The 20,704-nt window shown below is 39.0% G+C and overlaps 2 protein-coding genes across 2 annotated transcripts; one reads left to right on the top strand and one right to left on the bottom strand.

The window, feature by feature from the left end:
- The first annotated feature begins 190 nt into the window (after positions 1-190).
- rpn2 (ribophorin II) lies at positions 191-13,658 on the top strand. The gene is made up of 17 exons (XM_053653116.1): positions 191-230; positions 885-1,072; positions 1,159-1,254; positions 1,333-1,508; positions 3,430-3,505; positions 3,724-3,858; positions 4,882-5,058; positions 6,204-6,322; positions 6,571-6,676; positions 7,042-7,133; positions 7,224-7,338; positions 8,258-8,452; positions 8,540-8,626; positions 8,719-8,814; positions 9,892-9,967; positions 10,347-10,476; positions 13,477-13,658. The coding sequence occupies exons 1-17, from the start codon at positions 218-220 to the stop codon at positions 13,490-13,492; spliced, it is 1,893 nt and encodes a 630-aa protein (XP_053509091.1). The 5' UTR covers positions 191-217; the 3' UTR covers positions 13,493-13,658.
- A 63-nt stretch (positions 13,659-13,721) lies between these two features.
- ghrh (growth hormone releasing hormone) lies at positions 13,722-19,816 on the bottom strand. Its single transcript, XM_053653117.1, has 5 exons — positions 19,464-19,816; positions 16,310-16,414; positions 16,028-16,132; positions 14,682-14,813; positions 13,722-14,257 (listed from the first exon to the last, which is right to left on the bottom strand). The coding sequence occupies exons 1-5, from the start codon at positions 19,718-19,720 to the stop codon at positions 14,188-14,190; spliced, it is 669 nt and encodes a 222-aa protein (XP_053509092.1). The 5' UTR covers positions 19,721-19,816; the 3' UTR covers positions 13,722-14,187.
- Between the last annotated feature and the right edge of the window lie 888 nt (positions 19,817-20,704).

Genomic DNA, 20,704 nt, shown 5'->3' with positions numbered 1-20,704 from the left:
GTTTTACTATTACTTAAATAGTTGACACTTGGTTCGAGTTTGTGAAATGAATTATTTATTCGTGCGATATTAGCGAATAAATAAATTGAATTTTCGGTTGAAATCCATCGCTATTAGGCATCGGCGCAAAAACGCTCCCCCTATTATTTAGTCAAAATAGGTTTTCGTCTGTCCCGGAAGTCTCGCGAGCGCTTTTGGTGACGCTGCATACGGCGACATGGCGCTACTCCGTAAGTCATTTAACAGAGATTAAGAGTCAGTTTTCACAAAATTATGCTGTGTGTAATTTTATCCTATGAACAACAAAGCGTTCTTTTCTCCTGCGCTGGTTGCACGAAAAGTCTGTGTTTTTTTGGTTGAGAGTCCTTAAAGAAATTCTCATCTATCAATTCTATCAATGGCGTTTTGCATAATGCTAACATGCTAGTTGACTAGCTAACGACTGAAATGTGTCTGTCTATAAATATTATTTGAGAAGTTCAGAAGCCGTAATTAGCTCTAAACTGCAATGTTATTTCTACATATTTATACTTATTTCTTCGTCAGCATGGGATATATCAGGAAGCTAAAGTGAAAACTGCTGCATACCAAATGACTGCTTATTTAACATATAGTGCACTAATTAGGGTTTAGAGGCGCCATTTTATAGCACATGTAGTGCACTTCTTTATCGTGTGGTGAGGTATTTGGGTCAGAGCCCTGCGTTAAATACTCCTCCAAGACAGTGATTTCTGATAAGGAGTCATTTATTTAATCAGTAGTATGCATATTTAATGCCTGTGTTTATTATTCAAGTCTCAGGCGTAGGATAGATTTTCCAAAGAATGACAACATGTACAGTATGTTTACTGATATTAATGTGTATGTGCATGTGTGTTTGAAAGGTTTGGTCAGCATTGTGGTCTCCATCCTGGCTCTCGGAGCCTGGGCGCGCAACCCAACCCACCACCTGACCGCTTCGGATTTGGACAGACTTCAGGATGTCCTGGAGCAGCCGTTCACAGACCTGAAGTCAGCGTACTTCTCGATTGTTGGCCTGAGCAAGCTGGGAGCGTCCGTGCCTGATTCGGATGTGAGCTCAGATCAATATCAAAGGGATATATCATATCATATGTATACAAAAACACTTATTTATCGCATTTCGGTTTATACTTTCAGGAGGCTTGCAATTTCATTACGTCCAACCTGGATACTTCAAGCATAGAATCTCTGTTTTATGTGGCTGAGGCCAGTCGAGCGCTTTCCTCTTGTGAGGTATGAATGTAAAAAATGGTTGTTTTTTTTAAATAACCTGTCTAATGAAAGACGGATAACTAATTTGATCTTTGACAGATCCACGTATCGAACGAGACTCGGGATTTGCTCCTCGCCGCTGTAAGCGAGGACTCGGCCATCTCGCAGATCCACCAGGCTGTGAGCGCGCTCAGCTCTCTGGGACTCCCTCTGGCATCGCAAGAGGTGGTCAGTGCCATTAAAGCACGCGTCGCAAAAGAGGACAATGTCGTGGCGTGAGTAAACGCTCGCCTTGTTCTTGGGTATTGATGGCAAGTACATGCAGACGCGGCAAAGTATTTAGATGAGAGCTCGTCACATGAGTCTAGCTATAGGGCTTTTGGTCGTTTTCGCAGGCGTTCATGGGTTTGACGGTTTATTTGACCCTCTCTGGTCTGATTAGCGAACTGCCAAAGTGGCTTGTTTTTTTTGTTGTTTGTTTTTTTTGTTTTTTTTTTTGGAGGGGGGCACAACAACAAGAAGTCTGCAGTTATTCTTCCTGTGTCAGGTTCAAAACCGACATCATCTCTGTTCTAAATCTGTGACTTTTTAGTCAAAAGTGGTAACCTGAACCAATACATACATAACCACTTCGAATGGTCTTGGTTCAGCTTTAAACGGTTACTGTTGTCACTATTAACAGTCATGTTAGTCAGTTATCCGGACCTTTTTAAGCAAGGAATTTTATATAACTGGATGAAGAACCTCCGGAAGGACTTGAGGGAAAGGTGGTGCTTGCCTTTATTTTTCGTCGTGTTTTTCACCCGTCACAGCTCACCACTTTCACCCCATTCAGGTTCAGAGTTCATGCTCTAGTGTGTGTGTGTGTGTCCTGCAGGCTCTGCCAGCTATGCCACTCCCTCTCTCTGTCTGTCTCCCTGTCTCTGTCGACGCCCCCTGTCTCTCCCGGTCTCTGTCTCTCCCCCTCTCTCTCCCTCTTTGGTTACCGCAGTTACTCAAAGCACAAAAACACCAATAAGTAGACTGTCAGTAATAAAAGGGTGAGAAGCTTCACGCGTTACCTGCCTATTCAGTCCGCCTGCTCTCTGTCCTCACGTGATGCTCGACCACGCCTCTGCTGCCACACTGGACCTTCTCAAATTTTAGTTAAGTTCTCATGGTGCAAGAAATGTGTGGACCTCTGTATGTATGGAAATTAGGGGTGAGAGGCATTGTCCCATAATATGGATTTTACCGTAACAAACCCAAAAATGGTGAACCACAAATAGCCTCGCCTACGAGTCCAGTTAAATGAGAAATTTAACTGCTCAGGTAACTGTGAAATAGTTGTGCACACAGCTTCAAATTCACTACTTTGCTGCCCTCTACTGGGCACTAGAGGGTTTTTATGTATATTAATAAGAAATGTGGTGTTTCTCAGGCTGGATGATGCTAAATTGTCACAATGCAGTATTTTCAGTGCATTTTGTAACTCCACATTGAGAAGCGGCTGACTGGACGTTAATAATTTTTTTTTTTATTATATAGTAAATGTTTATACTGTAAAGTAAATGTTAAATTTACCCTCCATTTCCGTTTTCAGTCATTTCTGTTGACATTAAAAATGACGACCCTTTTTTTGTAGTATATAATTAACATTTCTTACTTATTATACAATGAAATTTCAACAGAAACAGTCCTAAAATAGCAAAAGAAATGGGTGGGGAAAAAACCCCATGGGTCTATAGAGACAGCAGATTATTGGAGGCACAGTGATATTCAGTGGTGGTCGAGCTCCAACTTGACAGCTGCCTTACGTTGTTGGATGAAAACAGTACGTGTAATATGTGTATCAATTCATACAGTATGTTAAACCGGCTCTACTGTTTAACTGCCGCTTTAAATGTTCTGCAAATTTTTTCAAGTATTGTGATGGGATATAATTTCGAATAGTTACAATGTATTATTATTACCACTACATGTAGTATTGGCTTTTGCTTGGTTGGAATGAAAACCTGCACCCACACCGGCCCTTTCCAGATAAGATTGGACGGCCCTGGTTTAGATCATAATAATGTGATTATAAATTTCAGTTCAGTACAAGAACACGTAGATGCAGAGCTGTCATGTCTGACTCTGAATTCAACACGTATCCAGTAAATAAATTTCTAGGTAACGTTCTGTTTTTTTTTTTGTTTTTTTTTTGTGCGTACGCAGCATCATGCACGCTCTGCAGACAGCCTCCCGTCTCTCTCAGCAGGCCGAACTTGGAGAGATCCTGGAGGAAATCGAGGTGAGATGATTGAAGTCAGGCTCCAGGTGGCGCTTTAGCACAGAGTTAAAAATTCAACTTGGAATGGAAAGTCCATTCTTTTTAAAAAAAAAAAAAAAAAAAAAAATTATTGATTTATTCATTCATTCATCAATACACTAATGCTGAAGGATTTCTTTCATTCTGTTGCCAAAACACGTTTGATTGTCTGGGTTTTTATTTTTGTGCGTCATGTGCAGGATCTGGCTGCTCGGCTGGATGACCTAGGGGGCGTGTACCTCCAGTTCGAGGAAGGTCTGGAGGCCACCGCGCTGTTCGTGTCTGCAGCATACGCTCTGTCCGATTACATGGACGTGGAGCCTCCACTGAAAGAGGTGAGACTCCTCACTGCATGTCTGTAGTAGTTAAATAAGGAATAAAACACTTGGAGTGTGCTGTTAGGGGAAATAATCAATGATTAAGTGGTGTGATGAAGCAGAGATACTGTTACCCCCTTGAATTTAATTATTTTCCTATGAGAGCATGTCTTGAAGGACTTTATTCCTCTTATACTGCCACAACATACCAACAATTACGATCTGTTATTTCTTAAAGAATCAAACATCATACTTTTTATCCACTTTTATTTGTGGAACGTCCAGGAAAGGAAAGAACTTAGTTCCTGTTCTCACTTATGTTATAGTGGCTATAACTAGTCCTTCCCTCACCAGCCTCTCTTTTTTTTTTTTTTTTTTTTTTTTTTCTTTTTCTTTTTTTTTCTTCTCCTCCATCTTGAAGTTAGTAAGACACAGAAGATAACCAGAAAGCAGAAATTTCCAGTGTTGGTGAAAACTGGAGGATAAACATCTCCTCACAGGAAATTTAATCGTATCAGCAATTGGACATGTTTTTTTAACACGTTTGTGCGGAGCGCCTGATTAACAAGTCCGAGTTGTTACTGTAGAAACGATGACATATTAAACAAGCGCATTAATATAAACCAATCAGTTTTGAGAATTGTTTGTAATCACCTGGAGGTGGAGATAAAACGTCGCTTCGTGTCATTTTCTCGGTTAGGGCTGGCTGAAATATCGATAGAATATCGATATCGTGATGAATGATTATGCGATACACTTTTCTGAGATATCGTTGGTATGGTGATGTTTTTTAATCATTACAAATGAACTGGTACCGAACGGATGCCGTTGACTTGATGTAATTGTTTTTCTTTGTGGACATTAAAGAAAAGTATCGTCGAACTCAGTTTAACGTTTTTTTTTTGTTTTGTTTTATTTTAGTACTTTTTTTGCAGACAGTCTGTTAGTTAAATTATATATCGTGATGCGTATCGTAGAAATGTCCTCAGGTATCATGATATGATGTGATATTTTTGTCGTATCACCCTTTGCTGTTCTCAGGACCAGGTGATCCAGCTGGTGAACTCCATCTTCAGTAAGAAGTCGTGGGAATCTCTGTCTGAGGCGTTCAGTGTAGCCAGCGCTGCTGCCGCTCTCTCCAACAACCGCTTCCACATGCCGGTCATCGTTAACGCTCTGGGCTCTGCGGCTGTCTCGCACAGCCAGCCTCTGTTGCAGGTAGACATACACAGACAGTGTAATTAAACTCAAATTTCTGACCAGTTAATTATGTGCTTTTTATAGAGACTCTGGAAATAAGTGAGTACTTGAATCCCTGGGAGGGGCGACATGATCTTCCTGCAGTCCCACGATATTGTCTCTGCTGATGAAGCGTCACATTCATGCCCTAGACAAAAATTCAGGCAGTCTTAAAAAAAAATTCACTGGTGAACGTGTTATCAACATGAACCATCTGTGAATGGGGAAAACTGGCCAAAAGTATGTGGACACCTGACCGTCACACCCATATGTTGGTCCTCTGCAAACTGTTGCTAGACAGTTGGAAGCTCAGAGTTATATAGAATGTCTTTGTATGAACGAACACACATCCCCACAGCCATGCCCCAAAATCTAGTGAAAAGCCGTCCCAGAAGAGTGGAGGTTATTCTAACTGTAAAAGGGGACTAAATCTGAATGGGATGTTCGAGAGCGACCAATAATCTTTTTTTTTTTTTTTTTTTTTTTTTTTTTTTTAACCAATTAATATTTTATTTATTTAAGCATTTTTCCATAATCTGTTCACAGTTTTGTAATATCGGATCCACCGATAAATGGCAGCCATCTTGTGGGTGTTTTGAGAATTGCACGCAGGACCGCCATTACTGTACAAATGAGATGTGTTCCATAAATGCTTGATATATAGTTTAAGGAGGAAGTGAAATTGACAAAATTGTTATGAATAAAACGGTTTGTTTAGTTCAGTGGTGGTCTTCTCATTGTGTCAAACAGACGTAAAACAGTAAATACATATCGGTTCTGCGTATCGGTTATCGGGCACATAAGCATCTAACCGGTATCGGTAATAAAAAAAAAAATATCAATATCTGTTGATCTCTAGTCAGGTGTCCACAAACTTTTGGGTATATAATGATCTTTTTTCCAGGGGTTAGTTTATTACAACCCTGTAGCGTCAACATCTGTCCACCGCAGTGTTATTGCAAATTGAGATTATTTTGCACATCCCTAATTGATGGAGTGTATCATGATTCACATTTTAAAATGCATTTCTATTTACATATAACACACTTTAAATTACTTTTTACTTTTATTTCTATACTGTCTTAGTAAGAATAATTTTGTGACTGTGTGTGTGTGTGTGACAGCTCCAGGTAACTGATGTTCTGTGCCAGCCTCTGAGCTCTGCCAATGTGCTGGTGGAATCGGCTACCTCCGTGTCCTCCAAGGCTGTAGTCCTGAGTCAGACCCCCTTCACCCTACATGAGTACGTTCCTGACGTTCGCCTTCTATCTGACACGTTGCAATTGTAGATCCTGTACGAGGGAATTAGAAATGACTGATTTATTTGACCTTCATTATTTGCTGCTGGTTGCCATGGCAACATTCAAAGTGCTGTAGTTTTACTTCTGAAAAACACTGATCTGTGGGTTTTATTTATTTATTATTTATTTCTTTATTTTTTTCCCCCTCCCCCAGTTAATTATTATATATATTTTGTTGTTTTTGTTTTAGTGACATTTTTGAGCTGAACTTCATGGCCAGCCAGCCTGCGAGTGGTTACTACCAGTTCTCCATCGCCGTCACCGGAGACAGCCGTCTGGTGGCCAACCAAATTGACGTAAGAGGACTGTTTCAATAACGTATGACGATAAACTCAATTACGATGTAACCACGCAACATAAGCTGTGCTTTTTTGTTTTTTAAAAAGGAAAAAGAGTTTAGAAATTTTCTCCCTGGGGCTTTGACTCTTAATTGTTTAAATGACTGGTGATTCATTCTTCAATGAGGCTTTTAAAAAGCAATTATTTAGTCCCTGTTCTGTTTGAATGTAAGGTGAAGGCAGCTGGTCAGAGGGCAGTCTTGTCTTTTGTAGGCCTTTGAACCCTGAAAAATATGCTGTCACGTCATTCAGTTCACCACACAAAGCTTTTCTCAAATTAAATGTTGCTTTTCCCATGTAATTATTCAACACCCTTTCGTTAGCTCAAGGTAAAAGTCTCCACTAAGGTAGCCATCAATAACATGGACCTGTCTGTGGTCGACAAGGACCAGAGCATCGGTGCCAAAACCACTCGGTGAGATCCTCCTCCATCACAAGCATCTAATGAATAATACTAATCTTTTCACTTATTTAGATACATTAACTTATTTATTTATTTTCTTAGAGTGGAATATCCAAACAAAGCCAAGACCTCCTTCTTGGCTGACAGCCACCAGAACTTTGCTATGACCTTCCAGCTGGTGGATGAAGCCACCGGAGTGGAGCTCACGCCTCATCAGGTACAGCTTCGAATCTCACTGTCTGACCTTCACATGTTGCCTTCACATGAATGCCACTGGTATTCATAAAACAAAAATGATCCGAGGAGCAACTGTGGTCTCTTCTTTCTTTCTTTCTTTCTTACTTTCTTTCTTTCTTTTTCTAATTCCTCCTTCTTTCTTTCTTTTTCTAATTCCTCCCTCTTTCTTTCTCTCTCATTCCTCTCTTTCTTTCTTTCTTTCTTTTTCTCTTTCCTTCTTTCTTTTTCTCATTCCTCCCTTTCTTTCTCTTTTTCTCTCATTCCTCCCTCTCTTTCTTTCTTTCTCTCTCATTACTCGTTTTCTTTTTCTCTCCTTTTCCTCTTTTTCTTTCTTTCCTCCTTTTTTCTTTCTCTCTCATTCCTTCCTTTCTTTCTTTTCTCATTCCTCCCTCTTTCTTTCTCTCTCTTATTCCTCTTTTTCTTTTTCTCTCTTTCTCTCTCATTACTCTTTTTCTTTCTTTCCTCCTTTTCTTCTTTCTCTCTCTCTCTCTCTCTCTCTCTCTCTCTCTCTCTCTCTCTCTCATTCCTCTCTTTGTTTCTCTCTCTCATTCCTCCCTCTATCTTTCTCTCTTTCTTTCTTATTCCTCCCTTTCTTCTTTAATTTCTTCGCTCATTCCTGTCTTTCTTTCTAGGGTATTTCCTTTCAGAAATGGGTTATAGAGGAAGAGAGGCTCTGTGTTTTCCGGTACTATGCTGTTGTAGTTTAATTTTGGTTATAATTAACAAGGCACGAGTTAATCTCTCTCGCTAATCAACTTCACTGACATTCACACTCGGTCATTTTCTCAATAAAGGGGGAACTTTAGCATGTACGAATTTCTCAGTTAAACCGTCAAATCGCTTACAACTGATGTTACGTAAATCAGCTCGAATAGGCTTTAATTTCTGATTGTTCTCAGACCTTCGTCAGGCTGCACAACCAGAAGACGGGGCAGGAGGTGGTGTTTGTGGCCGAGCCGGACAGCAAGAACCTGTACAAGTTTGAGCTGGACACAGCTGAAAGAAAGACAGAGTTCGACTCTATCTCAGGCACCTACGCGCTCTACCTGATGGTGGGAGACGCCACGCTGGAGAACCCGGTCTTATGGAATGTGGTATGGGAGCAGTGTAAACTAACTGAGTGACTTCTTCAGTGTATTTGACAGTCATCGACGTCCTCTAACCCTTTCCTTTCTTCAAAGGCGGATGTTGTTCTCAAGTTCCTCGATGAGGAGGCTCCGTCTACGGTTCAGTCAAAGAACCTGTACGTTCCCAAACCAGAGATTCAGGTTGGTGTTCTCAAAGTGAATGAAAGAGGATTGTTGTTGCATGATGACGAAATACTGAATGATGTTATTTATCGCTCTTTATGGATGTCTAGCACATGTTCCGTGAGCCAGAGAAAAGACCTCCTACTGTCCTGTCCAACACCTTCACCGCACTCGTCCTCTCTCCCTTCCTGCTGTTGCTCATCCTGGTATGGACATTTCTCTGTTAATAATGAAATATTGCACAGACAAGTATTTCAACACATCTTGAGGAAATGACCGAAACCGTGTTTAGTTATTTATAATGAAAGGGTTGTTTTTGAATTCTTGCAATAACTGATCATCTTAATTTTAAGGAAAAGGTGTTGGGATGATACGAAGGTGAGAGAGGGTCTGATTTAAAACTCCCTAAGATCAGTTTTATCCGACTTTCCAGTGCAGAAGATGTAATTGAACGTCAACATGATAAACATCAACATAACCACAGATTCATCCTTCTAGAAATGTCCCTGAAACCCTGAATTCTAGCTTCATTTTTAAAGCTTCATTTACAGATGCTGAAGAAAACACTAAGGAGTTCTACAAAATAATAAATGTTCAGTTATTTCAAAATAATAAACATAATGACAATTTGACAGATTTCGTCATCTTCCCACTAGACTTCCTTTTTAAGTGAGTTTGGAATAAACAGGTTCAAAAGAGTTTGTGATAATCACACGAGAGAGAGAGATTAGACAGAGTAACTAGGTGGAATACTCTCATTATTCCTTTAATGTCTTTCTTTCTCTCTCTCTCATTCTGTTCTTTCTTTCTCATTCCCCCATTTTTCCTCTCATTCCCCAGTTCTTTTTCTTTCTCATTCCCCGACTTTATTTTTCTTTCTTTCTCTCTTCCCCATTTCTCTCTCATTCCTTTTATTTCCTTTTCTTTCTCATTCACCCCTTTTCTCTCATTCCTTTCTTTCCTTTTCTTTCTCATTCCCCCATTTCTTTCTTTCCTTCTTTCTTTCTTATTCCCCTTTTTCCTTCCTCCCTTTCTTTCTCTCATATTCCTCCTTTCTTTTTCTTTCTTTCTTTCTTTTTCTTTCTTATTCTCCCTTTTTTCTTTTTCTCTCTCATTCCTCTTTCTTTCTTTCTTTCTTTCTTTTGCATTATAACTAGTCCATTGTTTGAACAGTTTCAATATTAGACAGAGTATCTAGATGAATACTCTCTCATTATTCCTTTAATGTCTCTAGATTGGGTGGTTTTTGACTCAGTGTTTTATCAACGTCTCTTTCTGTGCAGTGGTTCAAGTTGGGTGCCAATATTTCCAACCTCAGTCTATCCCCCAGCTGTGTGCTGTTCCATGTTGGCCATGCTGGTGAGTGCATGAAAATGGGCCTTGGGTCTGATTTTAATAAATAAAAGGAGCTCAAGTAGGTCATGTGAAGAATAATTAGGTAATTTATAATGTAATAATTCAGGCTATAAGACATTTTTCCATCAAATGCAGTTTTTATGTTGACTTTTGGTTCATGATCTTAAAGATTTGTTGTGCCCCATATTTTATTGTAAGTTTTTACTGTAATGCAGATGAAAATCTAACCTCATATGTGTGATATTTTCTTGTCGTCTATACACTCCTCTCTCCAACCTGAGATAAGATACAGTACGCCCCTTCAAACCGATCTCGTACACGACGTCTTTGTGTTTCCTCCAGATATCCATGTGTTCTTGTTTCTTTGTGCTTTGTGATACAGCCATGCTGGGCCTGATGTACGTGTACTGGACTCAGCTCAACATGTTCCAGACTCTTAAATACCTGGCCATCCTCGGAAGCCTCACGTTCCTGGCTGGGAACCGCATGCTGGCTCAGAAAGCAGTGAAAAGGTACGGAGTCGTTTTCCTTTACTTTCTCTTTTCAATTCAATCTGTTAATGAGATGCCCCTCCATACGCCCCTTTATACGTAGAGAACACATTACGAATTAATTACATGAATTATATTTTCCCCATGAGGTTCTGTAGCTGTGCAAGAAGTTTCCATTACATACACCACTGTTTCCTGTCCTGCTCCCTGGTAGAGGGTAGACAGTACCTCAATATTACTCATCCCTCTTTTTCTTTCTTTCTCTCTCATTCCCCTTTCTTTCTTTTTCTTTCTCAAGCCCTTCTTTCTTTTTCTCAGTCCCCATTTTCTCTTATATTCCCCCATTTCTTTCTTTTTCTTTCTTTCCTCCCTTTTGTTTTTTTTCCTTCTTTCTTGTGTATTACTAGTTTTGTAGTCAAGCACTCCAGTACAATGTTGGAACAGTGCTCAACATTCTTCCCAAAGATTAAAGTATTGGCACCCTTGGCTCAGTAATGCATCACTGCCTTTAGAACACAGATTATAATAAACTATATGCCTGCTTTGTATTTATTTATTTATTTATTTAGAAATAATAATAGACCTGATTTGGGGCGGGGGGACATAAAAAAAAGCGCAAATGAAAGAATATTACAAAGAAACATATGGAAGCTAGGATTTCTGCTGGATGAGGTGCCAAAACATTTGTATACGCATCATAAACTTTTATTCTTTTCACTGTACTAATAATTTGTGCCTCGCAGAGCCAAGGGTGCACAAACCTTTGCATACAACTGTATACCTACCCCCTATTCCTGCTGTAACGTTTCCTCTTTTTCTTGTTAGTGCTTTAACTGTCCTGTTTGCTGCTGTTTCTCCTTTCTTTCTTTCTTTCTTTCTTTCTTTCTTTCTTTCCCGTCCTCATCCTCCAGGATCGCCGCTGAGCAGAGTAGTAGGTTGGCTAAGTATAGGAGTCTGCGGTGAAAGCCCGGTTTATTTAAACAAAGCCCAGTCTCCCAGGCTGAAGTAAGGCTCTGTATCCTGAGGACAGCATGATGTCCTTTTCACCACTGTAGTGCAAAGTGCATGGCTGTGTGATTTCGCGCTGCTGCGTCATTTGTTCGTGAACGTGTTTTTACATCAGCTCCAGCGTGTTCCTCATGAACGATCGTGTCTTCGACAGGCATGCATGCACTAATAAGTCATTTTCACACACCTGCTGCTTGTAGTTGTAAGGAAGCTCCTTTTTGCTACTAAAACCAATTCGCCGAGTCGTAATTATTAGCAGATTTCTTGAAGTTATGACTGAAGTTACATATACCTTCTGAAACAAAACATGCTCATGTCTGCGTTCTTATTTTTCAAACACACCAGACAGACTTTAATTAGGCATGAAGTGTGAATTAGTAAGGGACCGTCATCAAAGTGTGCTTCATTAATTGTGATTTAATTATGTGAGGAGTAAACCACTCCATGTCGTGCTGTTTATAGAGGAAATAAAACAACGGGGTGCTGCGATGAAGCAGAGTCAGTTACCGCCCTGACTATTTTACAGAATCAGCAAAGTGTTTTATTTCTCTCACACAACAGCAGTTTGTTAACTATTACAATTTATTAAAGAATGACACTACCTTGTGGAACGTCCGAGAAAATCACTAGCATCCATTCTCACTTACGTGTTACAGCAGCTATAAACGGCCGTTCCTTCACCAAACCCATCTCTTGTCTCTTTTTCATGTCGTAAAACTTGAAAGGTGCATTAGGTAAGATTTGTGAAAAATAGCTCTCTAACAGTTAAATGGGTGGAGTGAAATAAGATTTGAATGATGTATTTTTTTTTTTTTTTTTTAAACTCATTGAACCCACCCACATTTTCACTGATGTACACCAAGCTTCACCCAAAGCGTACATTCGTTCAACTAGAGTTAGCATGCTAATTAGAACGACCATTAGCAAGGACGGTCATGACGTCAGTTTCAAACTGCTCAACTCTGTAAAAACGCAAAATTCTGCTCATAATGATTTATGAGGATGTAAAGGAGATGTTGGGGGCATGTTTATAAAACATTCCAGACCGGAAGTTTAATTATGTATTTTTTTTATTATTATTGCTCATCATTTTGTACATAAATTTCCACATTATTTGTACTAGTAAGAAATTAAAAATACTGACTGTTGCACCTTCACCTCAAAGTGCTGACACTGACTGAAGTCTTCTGTCATAAATGGCACTTAAAAAAATGAATAAAATAAAATTTGTGGTGGGGTTTAAATGAACGAGTTAAATAACGTATTAGAAGAGCGCTTTAAAATAAATAGTACGAGCTGCTGCTGTTAATAGAAAATGCATCAACAGCTTCTGACCAATCAGAATCAAGAATTCAACAGCGCTGTGTGTAATGTTCACTACTGAACTACAGTAACCTGCGAAAGAGCAGTGAATCAATTAACTTAGTGTGAGCAGTCTCACTTAATTTGCTTCATTTAAAGATGGTGCGAGGTTTTCAGAAAAACCGTTCACGATATGAACGTAAAATGAAGTGTAGGAAAAGCCAGACGGCAAGTTTGAAATCCCAAGAGGGCAAAATTGGCTGTGTTTCTTGGCGAGAGCAGCATACTGTCTCTGTCTGTCTGTCTGCCTGCCTCTCTTTCTCTCTCTCTCTCTCTTGCCTGTAAATCACAGAGACACTATCTAATCTGTGGGCTCATGTATGCGTAAGAGGGCAGATCGAGCATATTATTCCGAGCATAGAGACGAGCATGTTTTCTAGTGAAGTCCTGGTTAAACACCGCTGGTGTTGAAAGCGAAAACGCTTCATAAATACCGAATATAAAACCAACTTGTTTTCGTGTTTGTAATATAAGATATAAGAGTTTCTCGTCATAGTTTTGAAGCGGTAGAAAGCGGGCTTCCACATTCTAAGAGATTTGCAATTCGGTTCGTCGTTGTGTCTGGGGTCTACGCACGATCGTTTTTTTAAAAAAAAGCTGCTTTAAAACATTTAACTCACGATTTTGAGCGACTTCTCTTTCCTCTTTCAGACACAAAGCTAAATGATGGACGGAAAGCAGTCGCGAGGAGGCTGGAGCTTCATTTTGTTCTCGTCTTTATTTAAGTGAAGAAATCTGGCACGAAAGCATCAGTTTGATGGAACTAACTGGCGTGACAGCTCATGGCGGTTTATTGGACTGTTCAAAAAAAAAAAAAAAAACAACAAACAAAAGACGAAATCTAAATCAACTCTGAAAAGCAGAATGCAGTTTGATGTTTATTACTTTTCTTTAAAAAAAAAAAACCAACTGAATGCACTGTACGTGATCCATCGGGGTTTTGACATGATTGTTGCTGGTTCTTTTAAGGTGGTTTTTCTCACAGCAAGCTGTAAAGATTCTTCTTTTTGTGGTTGTCATTTGTTTCCCAAATTCTCTTTGAACAGGTTTGGATTTTTTTTATTTTTTTTTTTTGCTGATCAGTTTTATTTTTTATGTCCGATATACCACACTGAACACTTATCTCACCAAACCGGGGTTTTGTAAAGAAAACAACTTAAAAAATAAAATAAAATAAGAAAAACCCTCCATGTTCTGTGTTCTTTTTCCTCAACTTTGACTAAATTGCAAACAAAAAACAAAGTGACATAAATTGCTAAACAGTTTGGCTCAGCATTTCTGATTTATTCAGAGAGATTCATTATTTGTTTTTGCATAATCCATTTTACTGGCAAACCACAAGAAAGCAAACACACTGACGCACTATTTCCTGAGTCGAGTCTCTGGACACTTCCTGTTCGTCACTCCACAAGCACAGCTATTGCACTGCAGACTGAAAGAACAACAAGGGGAAAAAACCATTAGAGAAATAAGATAAATGGCAGCATGAAAAATAAAGAGAAAGACACTTGATTGTGAACTGATCCTAATCCCTCCTGTGTATGTAGTACACAGCAGCACAATAAGATTCATTCCTAATGTACATTTTGTAAAACCTTGCTGATGCAAAGTAGAAGGTCGAGTTAGATTTCGAGGAATAATTTCAGCCATAATTTAGCAAAGCAGAACAATCACTAATGAAAATATCACAAACTTTTGTCTAGTTTGGCGAAGAGTTATTTGGGAGCTAACCGAGTTGACTCTTCTTGGTCTGAAGAGCCAAAATCGATGACTTGCTGAAACCTCGCCCACTCCCTCCATCATTTTAGTTTGGAACGAGCCTAAAACCCGCTGTTGATCCAGAATTTTAGGTTTACCTAAAGCCTCGACGTCCTCTCTGCTGCTCCCTGTAGCTGTGTTCCCTCTCGATGGACATCAGGTCCTGCTTGTACGTGTCCTCGAAAATTCCCGCCTGCCGTTTCACGTAGTGTTCAGATCCTGGCCTGGTTCTGAACAGACAAATGTTTTCATCACATTTGGCTTTAGTTTAAAGCAGTGGTCACCAACCCGCTTCCTTGAGATCTACCTTCTTGCAGGTTTCATCTCCAAGCAAAATCTAACACACCGCTTTTAGTTGATCAAGAACTTCTTAAGGCAATGATTGTCTTCTAAAGTCTTCAGGAAGGTAGATCTCCAGGAGCAAGGTTGGTGACCACTGCTTTAGAGAGAATAATGATTAAGGCTGGGTTCCAAATGCGTCCTACTAATACTAAATGTACTACATGGTATGTAAACCATATAAATTATTATAGTGCGCTGAAACTGTAGCCAGATCGGTCATGATGGCCTAATGCATCATGAAATGTGGCTTCTATAAATCAAATGGTAACAGTAACATCCAGTTTTACTTCAGACAAGTGTTATTGCATCATAAGATATATAAGAGGCAATCACAATTAAATATGCAAGTGAAGTGGATGGTGTCCTATAGGTTTGTGGACATTTACGATTTACATAAGGATAGATTATGTATTTATTTATTTTTATTATGTCTAATAGCTTCTTTTGTGTCTGTATTTATAAACACCATACCAAACATTATGCAATATAAAATATACGTATACTTGCCAGCCATTTTATTAGGAACACCTGTACTCTACACATGCTCATTCATGGATTTAATGCATCTAATCAGCCAGGAGTGCAATGCATACAAATCACGTAGATACAGGACAAGAGCCTCAGTAAATATTCATGACCTGGTTGAGCATGGTTGTTGGTGCCAGTTTGGTATATTTCAGAAACTCCTGGAGTTTTCACACGCAACAGTCTCAGGGACATCCGGTGAGCAGCGAGTGGAAAGTGTCTTGTTGATGAGAGAGGTCAGAGGACTGGTTCAAGTTGATTAACCCAATTAACAACTGTTTACAACTGTGGTGAGCAGAAAAGCATCTCGGAACGCACGACACTTTCGAACCTTGAGGCTAATGGGCTATAATGATGTGTTAGTCGAGAACAGGCAACATCTGATCTCGTTCTGATGTTTGATGTGAACATGAACAGCACTTGTATCTGCCCTGCACTGCGTTGTTGCCTCGTGATTGGCTGACTGGATAACTGCATGAATGAGCAGGTGTACAGGTGTCCCTAATAAAATGATGAACGAGGGTGTACCATCCTCATAAATAAATTTTTAAAAATATACGGTAAATATCACTTTTACCCGGATCCTTTTCCTGTAATAGTCTGGAGGAATTTTCTAGCAGATATTTGACCAAGAACCTTGCGGTAGCTGTTGGTGAAAATGGCGTCCGCGTGTCTCCCAGACCTGAACGTGCCAAATACACAACGCGAACATTTATGGATATACAGATATGATCTAATGTCACATTTTATCAAAAGATTCATATAAACCAGACCTCCAGCTAAAAAGAAATATATTTAAATATATTTACTTTTACAGAGAATTACTTTGTGATGGTTAGAAATATGTGTGCAGAAAGACCTGAACTCGACGTGCTGACTCTGGGCAGATCTGTAGTCTGTCGGGGGCTGCAGAGGGTCTTCCAGTGAGGAGCTCATCAGTATCGCAGTGGCTCTCTGACCAAACCTGGGAAATGTTTCACATGTTCATACGGCATTATTTGTAACACATAAATTGTTTCGTGTGACATCATTTGATCCTAAACGACAGATTTTATTCAGATATCTGTGGAGTAATCGCAGCTCGGTGTTTACGATTCAGTTCGATCCAGCTACATGCATGGACTCGGGCTTTATTCTGCCTCATACGGTACTGTATACACAGTACGTCTCAAACTGTTTCGAATTTGCAGAGAGAAGAATGCTGCTGCTGCTGCTCGAATCCTCACATGTACTAAAATAACATCAACATAGCAGCCTTTACTCATCTTGAAATATTCTGTAAAGATGACTGTTTTAAATGAGTCTGCTTTTCATTTCAGCAGAACACAGTGGCCCTTATTAAGAAGGCCCACCAAAGAATCGATCTTCTCAGGAAAGTCAAGTCCTTTTTGCGTATGGAAAATCTATACCAAAAACCTTTTATAACACCTTTACTGAGCATATTCGGAGTTGTTTGTTTATACACTGCTTGCCATCACTTTCTCTGAAGGGTAAGAACCAGCTTGCAAAACATAGTTAGGACCTGTTCAGAAATCACCGGCGTGCCACTGCAGAGTTTAACAGAGTTTTATGAGCAACAAGTGATAAGGAAAGCCTGGGGTATCTTGAGCGATGACATGCACCCCTTGAATTTGAAAGAACGCCTTCAGGTACACGGTTTAGAAGTATTAAATGTCTTTGTAATCTGACATTTTTAATGACTAATGATTAACCAATTTAATGATTGGTTTATGTGTTTTAATTTGGTTATGTGTTATGTCTGAAATAAGTCTGTTATGTGTCGTTTGTGATGTACTGTAATTGTGTTGTGTGTGTCTAGTGTAATTGCCCCTTGTGGGATTAATAAAGTGGTAAACTTCAACGTAATTACTATGACCATGAGCGCTGGAAAACTCTCTACCTGAAATAGACTTAACCTTTTAGTACTTTTAAAGTGCATTTATTCATTCGTGCATTCAATCTCAATTTATATTGTTATTACACCATCATTTAATTGATATTTTCTTTTCACTTTCATTTCTATTGATTTATTTATTGACGTTGGTTTACTTTATGTACTTATTTTATTGTATCCTTGTTTCCTTTCTGTATTAAAATGCTTTATTTACTTAAAGAAGATGAATAACTTGATGTACAAGTTGGAGAAGCCCTGAAAACAGTTTTCTTCTCTCTCTTTTTTGAAAAAAAAAAATCTCTTATATACAGTACTTTTTTTTCTTCCATTTTAATAATTTCACTTTCATCTTATAATGTTTTTTTTTTTTTTTGCATGTATGCATGTATGCATGTATGCAAATGTAAAGCACATTTGTTCTAGAGTTCTCTAAAGGGGTTCTACCTGAAATCTTTTTTCCTGAAATATCTTCTATTCTGTATAATATAAAATATAACACAGAATATACCGAATAATACAGAATATCTAAACCGTACCTTTAATGTTCTCCAAATAAGACCAATAATACTCTTTTTTTAAGTGTATAAAAAAATAAAATTATATATATAAAAAAATTAAATGCATAAAAATAAAACAATTTAAATCAGTGATTTATCTTTGATAAATACATTCATATATTTAATTATTTATGTATAATTTCTAAGTAAAAATCTAAAATTGAAATAAACAAATATATATAAGGGTGAAAGATGAAAATGTTGCAAAAATCAATGCAAAAAAAATGTTTTCTTCCCTTGCTTTCATTATTTTCAAAATGAAACCCTGGTGAAGTAAGTGTTCAAAGTGTTTTGACGTCGGCACATTAAATAACACCTCAAAAAAAATCTCAACCTATAGTAATACAGGCACCACTGTTCCTTCACACATCCTTTCACGCAATGAGGATTCATTGTGTTCACGCTGACCTTCGGGTGGAAAAAGCCCCTCACGTGTTTCTAGCACACACACTCACACACACACACCAAAGGAAAATGGAGAAAAATCTCAATACATTGAAAAAGTAATCAAATTGCCCAGCACTAGTTAACGCAACAAAAGCGCAGCGTCACTGGTTGAGTGGAGTGACCCGTGTGAGGTGCTGGTCAGTAATAATCAGAGCTCAGCCTCTGTAGCTTCTCTCCAGCATGTGTGAGAGGGACAGAGCTTTTGTCTGGTTTTCTGCCTCGTTCACACTCATCTGTGTGAGAAGAGTGTAACAATATGGGTGTGTAAAATGAGTCAGAGGATGCAGTAATTAGACTTCAGGTACAAACTCCTAAATTTGGAGTAAAGCACAATGATGGGTGTGTGAGGGTTCGGCTGCGGTCAAAACCCTGAGCAGGAGATTAGGGTGAGGTTTGTCTCGTTCAGATTAGTGCGGGGGGGGGGGGGGGGGGATTTCAACCTGCCACTGTTGGGCCCCTGAGCAAGGCCCTTAACCCTCTCTGCTCCATGGCTGACCCTGCGGATTTCACTGTTCGGTAATGTATGTGTGACAAATAAAGGCTTCATGTGTATTGAATCACGTGAAAACGAATGAATCATGTGTGTAAAATCACATGGATATATAAATGCATCATGTTTAAAGAATCATATATGTAGAAATCAATCAGTCAATCAATCATGTGTAGCAAATGACATGAAAATAAATGAGTCATGTTTGTAGAATCACGTGTGAACATAAATGTACCATGTGTAAAGAATAATATTAATTAATTTTTTTTAAAAACGAACAGAAATAAATGAATCGTGGGATTATTCACACGTAAAGTTTGTGTGACTTTTTGCTAAGGGTAATGTGTTAAAATAAAATGAATACACTTTGCCCGGACATTTATGGTTCATCTTTAAAACATAACTAACAAACGAGTAAAGTCCCATAAATGTGGGTTTATCCTGCAAAAAGACAACAAACCAGTGATGGTCTTTCTCCTAAATGGGGATAGAGGGGTGCCAATACATTTAGGGAGGGCAACAGGTGTTCAGTGAGTAACTATACATCGGGAAAAAGTGACCTGACCCAAACTCATACTAACAGCGTAAGCAAAATAAACAGGAAATAATTTGCATATGGATGTACCGTAGTGAAGGATAGAGTGGCGTGCAGAGTCCGAGCATCACCATCCAGCACAGCACCAACACGACAGCTCGCTCCATCATTCTGACCAAGTGGGAAAACCCTGTATGTATGAATAAAAAAAAGTGCATTTCGTTTTTAAAAAATGCTGACGACAATGTTTTATCCTCCACCTTTTCAAATTTCACTGCAGTGGACACTGAAGAATCAGTTGGCACTGTAACAGCAAGGTGGTGCTTTTTAAAAAGGGAAAAAAGCATTCATCATTCAAAAATCAAAACCCACAATCATTAATTGTTTTAATCATTTGTTTGTCTTGTAATATTTTAAAAATGAAAATTATAATAAAACTAAAAAAACCAAAAGAAATCCATGCAACATGATCCAAGCACTTAAGGCACACATATGATGCATGGAAAATAATTAAAGATTAAAGAAAATAACAAGCAGTTTGAGAAAAAGAAGGTCAAGTGTAGTAATGATAAGTTCACCTGGAGGATGAAGTGGAAGAGTGGGTCCTGGGTGCTCAGTCCTGCAGGTTTGGATGTGAATGAAAGTGCAGTGAGGTGGCTGGGTTACTTGTGATCACGGTGGTGTGTCATCCTCGGCACTGCCTTCTCTTCTCTTCTCTTCTCTTCTCTCTGCTGATGTTAAGAGCAGTGGACGAACGGAGGAGAATCACCAGCAACAGGCTGCAGGGGCTCCACTGAGTGACGGCTATTCCAGAAAGACCTACTACGCTGAGACACTACTTTATTGCTGAGTTTAATTTAGTCTCTCTCTCTCTCTCTCTCTCACTCCCTCTTTCTCTCTGTTTCTCTCTTGTCCAGATTAGATTACTAACTGCTTTCACCTCCTACAGCATCGGACGCTCGTGAAGGACTTCCATCTGACGGGTTCTCTTACACGAATTTGTGTGCTGCAGCTGAATTTTTTATCCAACTGATCTACCGTTGTGTCCAGAATTATCGGCGCTCTTGATGGCTTCACCAATTATGATTTTCTTTAGTTATTTATTTATTAGTGTGATTAATTGTAATTTGATTCATATTAAAGTATTACACTTGAAACCAGTGTTTTTAGAGGGGGGGAAAATGCTACTTAAGAAAACCTTTAGGATTTAAATGAAAACTATATACTGCCCTCATATATTTATACTCCGGCTATCAGTAAATGCATGTTATTACCTTCTGCTCATGTTCATTAATGGTGCCAATAATTATGGAGTTTACTCTAGATATCCT

The sequence above is a fragment of the Ictalurus furcatus genome, chromosome 21 (genome assembly GCF_023375685.1).
Source record: "Ictalurus furcatus strain D&B chromosome 21, Billie_1.0, whole genome shotgun sequence".
NCBI classification, from domain to species: domain Eukaryota; kingdom Metazoa; phylum Chordata; class Actinopteri; order Siluriformes; family Ictaluridae; genus Ictalurus; species Ictalurus furcatus.
The sequence above is the reverse complement of the archived record's forward strand: the minus strand, read 5'-3'. Positions and strand labels throughout refer to the sequence as shown.

Bases quoted from the DNA above. Each gene is read 5' to 3' on its own strand.
- rpn2 (XM_053653116.1), top strand. The intron at 3,506-3,723 runs GTGAGATGATTG...CGTCATGTGCAG, and splicing joins AGATCCTGGAGGAAATCGAG to GATCTGGCTGCTCGGCTGGA. The intron at 7,134-7,223 runs GTGAGATCCTCC...TTATTTTCTTAG, and splicing joins ATCGGTGCCAAAACCACTCG to AGTGGAATATCCAAACAAAG.
- ghrh (XM_053653117.1), bottom strand. From the start codon at position 19,720: ATGCTTTTTTCCCTTTTTAAAAAGCACCACCTTGCTGTTACAGTGCCA. The intron at 14,814-16,027 runs GTAAAAGTGATA...TTGTCTGTTCAG, and splicing joins ATTACAGGAAAAGGATCCGG to AACCAGGCCAGGATCTGAAC. The intron at 14,258-14,681 runs GTAAACCTAAAA...TTGTTCTTTCAG, and splicing joins AGAGGACGTCGAGGCTTTAG to TCTGCAGTGCAATAGCTGTG.